Below are 1,434 nucleotides of genomic sequence, written 5' to 3'. Positions count from 1 at the left end.
TTCACCAAATAATTAAACACTTCATTCACCCAAGAGGTACAAATAAGACTGGTTGAAAACAATCGATCGAGGAAAAATTAACAAAAGAAAAAGAGACATGTCAAGCAGCATAATCACATTACATTTTAGAGAATTAAACACCACAGTAGGCTTTCATGATATTGCAGTCACGTTTATTTGGATCATTGTATGATTGATAGAAATCAAGAAGCTTCTGGTGTTCAAAGGGCTTGTACTGTAATGGGTGTTCATCATCTACTAGCTCCTCTGGTGGTTGTACCACCCCATCTAGGAATGTGAATAACCCCAGTGCATATCTGTCTTCTTCGCTGCTTACAACGACTCGATGGTAAGACGATTTTATCCTGTCATTGCTCCATGCCTACACAACACCAACCAAGATTTTCTATTCAAACAACACAATTCATGATCAAGAGTTATCAATTAATTAAGTGTGTGTGTGTGTGTATCGTTTGAAATAGGAATCTTGTAAAATAAGAAATAGCATAAACCCACCATGCATACATCACCAGCTATGACAGCAAATGAAGTAGTTGAAGAAGGCTCGTACGTAATCCACTCTCCTTCCTTGGTTCTTATCTCTAAACCTTTAACAGGATTTTGATAAAGTAGAGTGAAGAAAGTCTTGTCCATATGAGCCTTAAAACCAACATTCGTCTCCCCCTGTGATCTTCCATATTTCAACAGACGTAGGAGGTAATTTGTTGAGTTTACGAGAGGCTCATCTTTCTTTATACCATAGCTTTCAAACAACATCCTTACCACCATCTGATTTAGTTCAGATGCTATCTTCGTAAAAGAGTGGATGACATCACTAAAGATATAAACAAAAAGCAAGTAAATCATACTAATTAAACTCACATTTATGTTAGCATAGGAGGATACAGCTATATGCAAGGATTCAGATGATCGGTCGAAGGAAAAGGAAAAAGAAAAATATTTATTATAATATAATAACATGCATCTTACCAGAATCTTTCATTTCCATCGGGCCACATAAGGCTAGTAAATTTTTGACATTCATCTTTCTTTGTTGCATACTCGATCCCCAAGCCTTCAGGGAAGCCAGGGATTTTCCCCATGTAACCATGGCCGAGCTTAGGATGTGTATTTCTGTTTTTTGTTTCATGAGGGAGATTGAACAATTCCTCTAGCACCGATATAATTTCCCTGTAAAATTCCATTGAAGGTTCGCTGTATACTACTTCAAAGAAGCTGTATTCCTCAAGTGCTCGCCGGATATCATTGCAAGCCGCCAGCCAGGAACTAGAGCCAGGCTCGAAGTTTTCCTTGGACAAATGAACAACAGGAATTTTAGATACTGTTTCAGAACCCATGATTGTTGTACTCGCTCTCTCTTGCTGGAGTGTGTTTGAGATGTTGCGCAATTTAGTGTTTTACCCATCCATAATT

General features: G+C 38.0%; 1 protein-coding gene across 1 annotated transcript; it reads right to left on the bottom strand.

Moving 5' to 3' along the window:
* LOC7486630 (probable 2-oxoglutarate-dependent dioxygenase AOP1) lies at window positions 1-1,434 on the bottom strand. Its single transcript, XM_002298092.4, has 3 exons — window positions 991-1,434; window positions 517-835; window positions 1-382 (listed from the first exon to the last, which is right to left on the bottom strand). The coding sequence occupies exons 1-3, from the start codon at window positions 1,356-1,358 to the stop codon at window positions 134-136; spliced, it is 936 nt and encodes a 311-aa protein (XP_002298128.3). The 5' UTR covers window positions 1,359-1,434; the 3' UTR covers window positions 1-133.

This window comes from Populus trichocarpa, chromosome 1 (assembly GCF_000002775.5).
Source record: "Populus trichocarpa isolate Nisqually-1 chromosome 1, P.trichocarpa_v4.1, whole genome shotgun sequence".
Taxonomy (NCBI): Eukaryota; Viridiplantae; Streptophyta; class Magnoliopsida; order Malpighiales; family Salicaceae; genus Populus; species Populus trichocarpa.
Note: the sequence above shows the minus strand (reverse complement) of the source record. Positions and strands in the feature narration are given on the sequence as shown.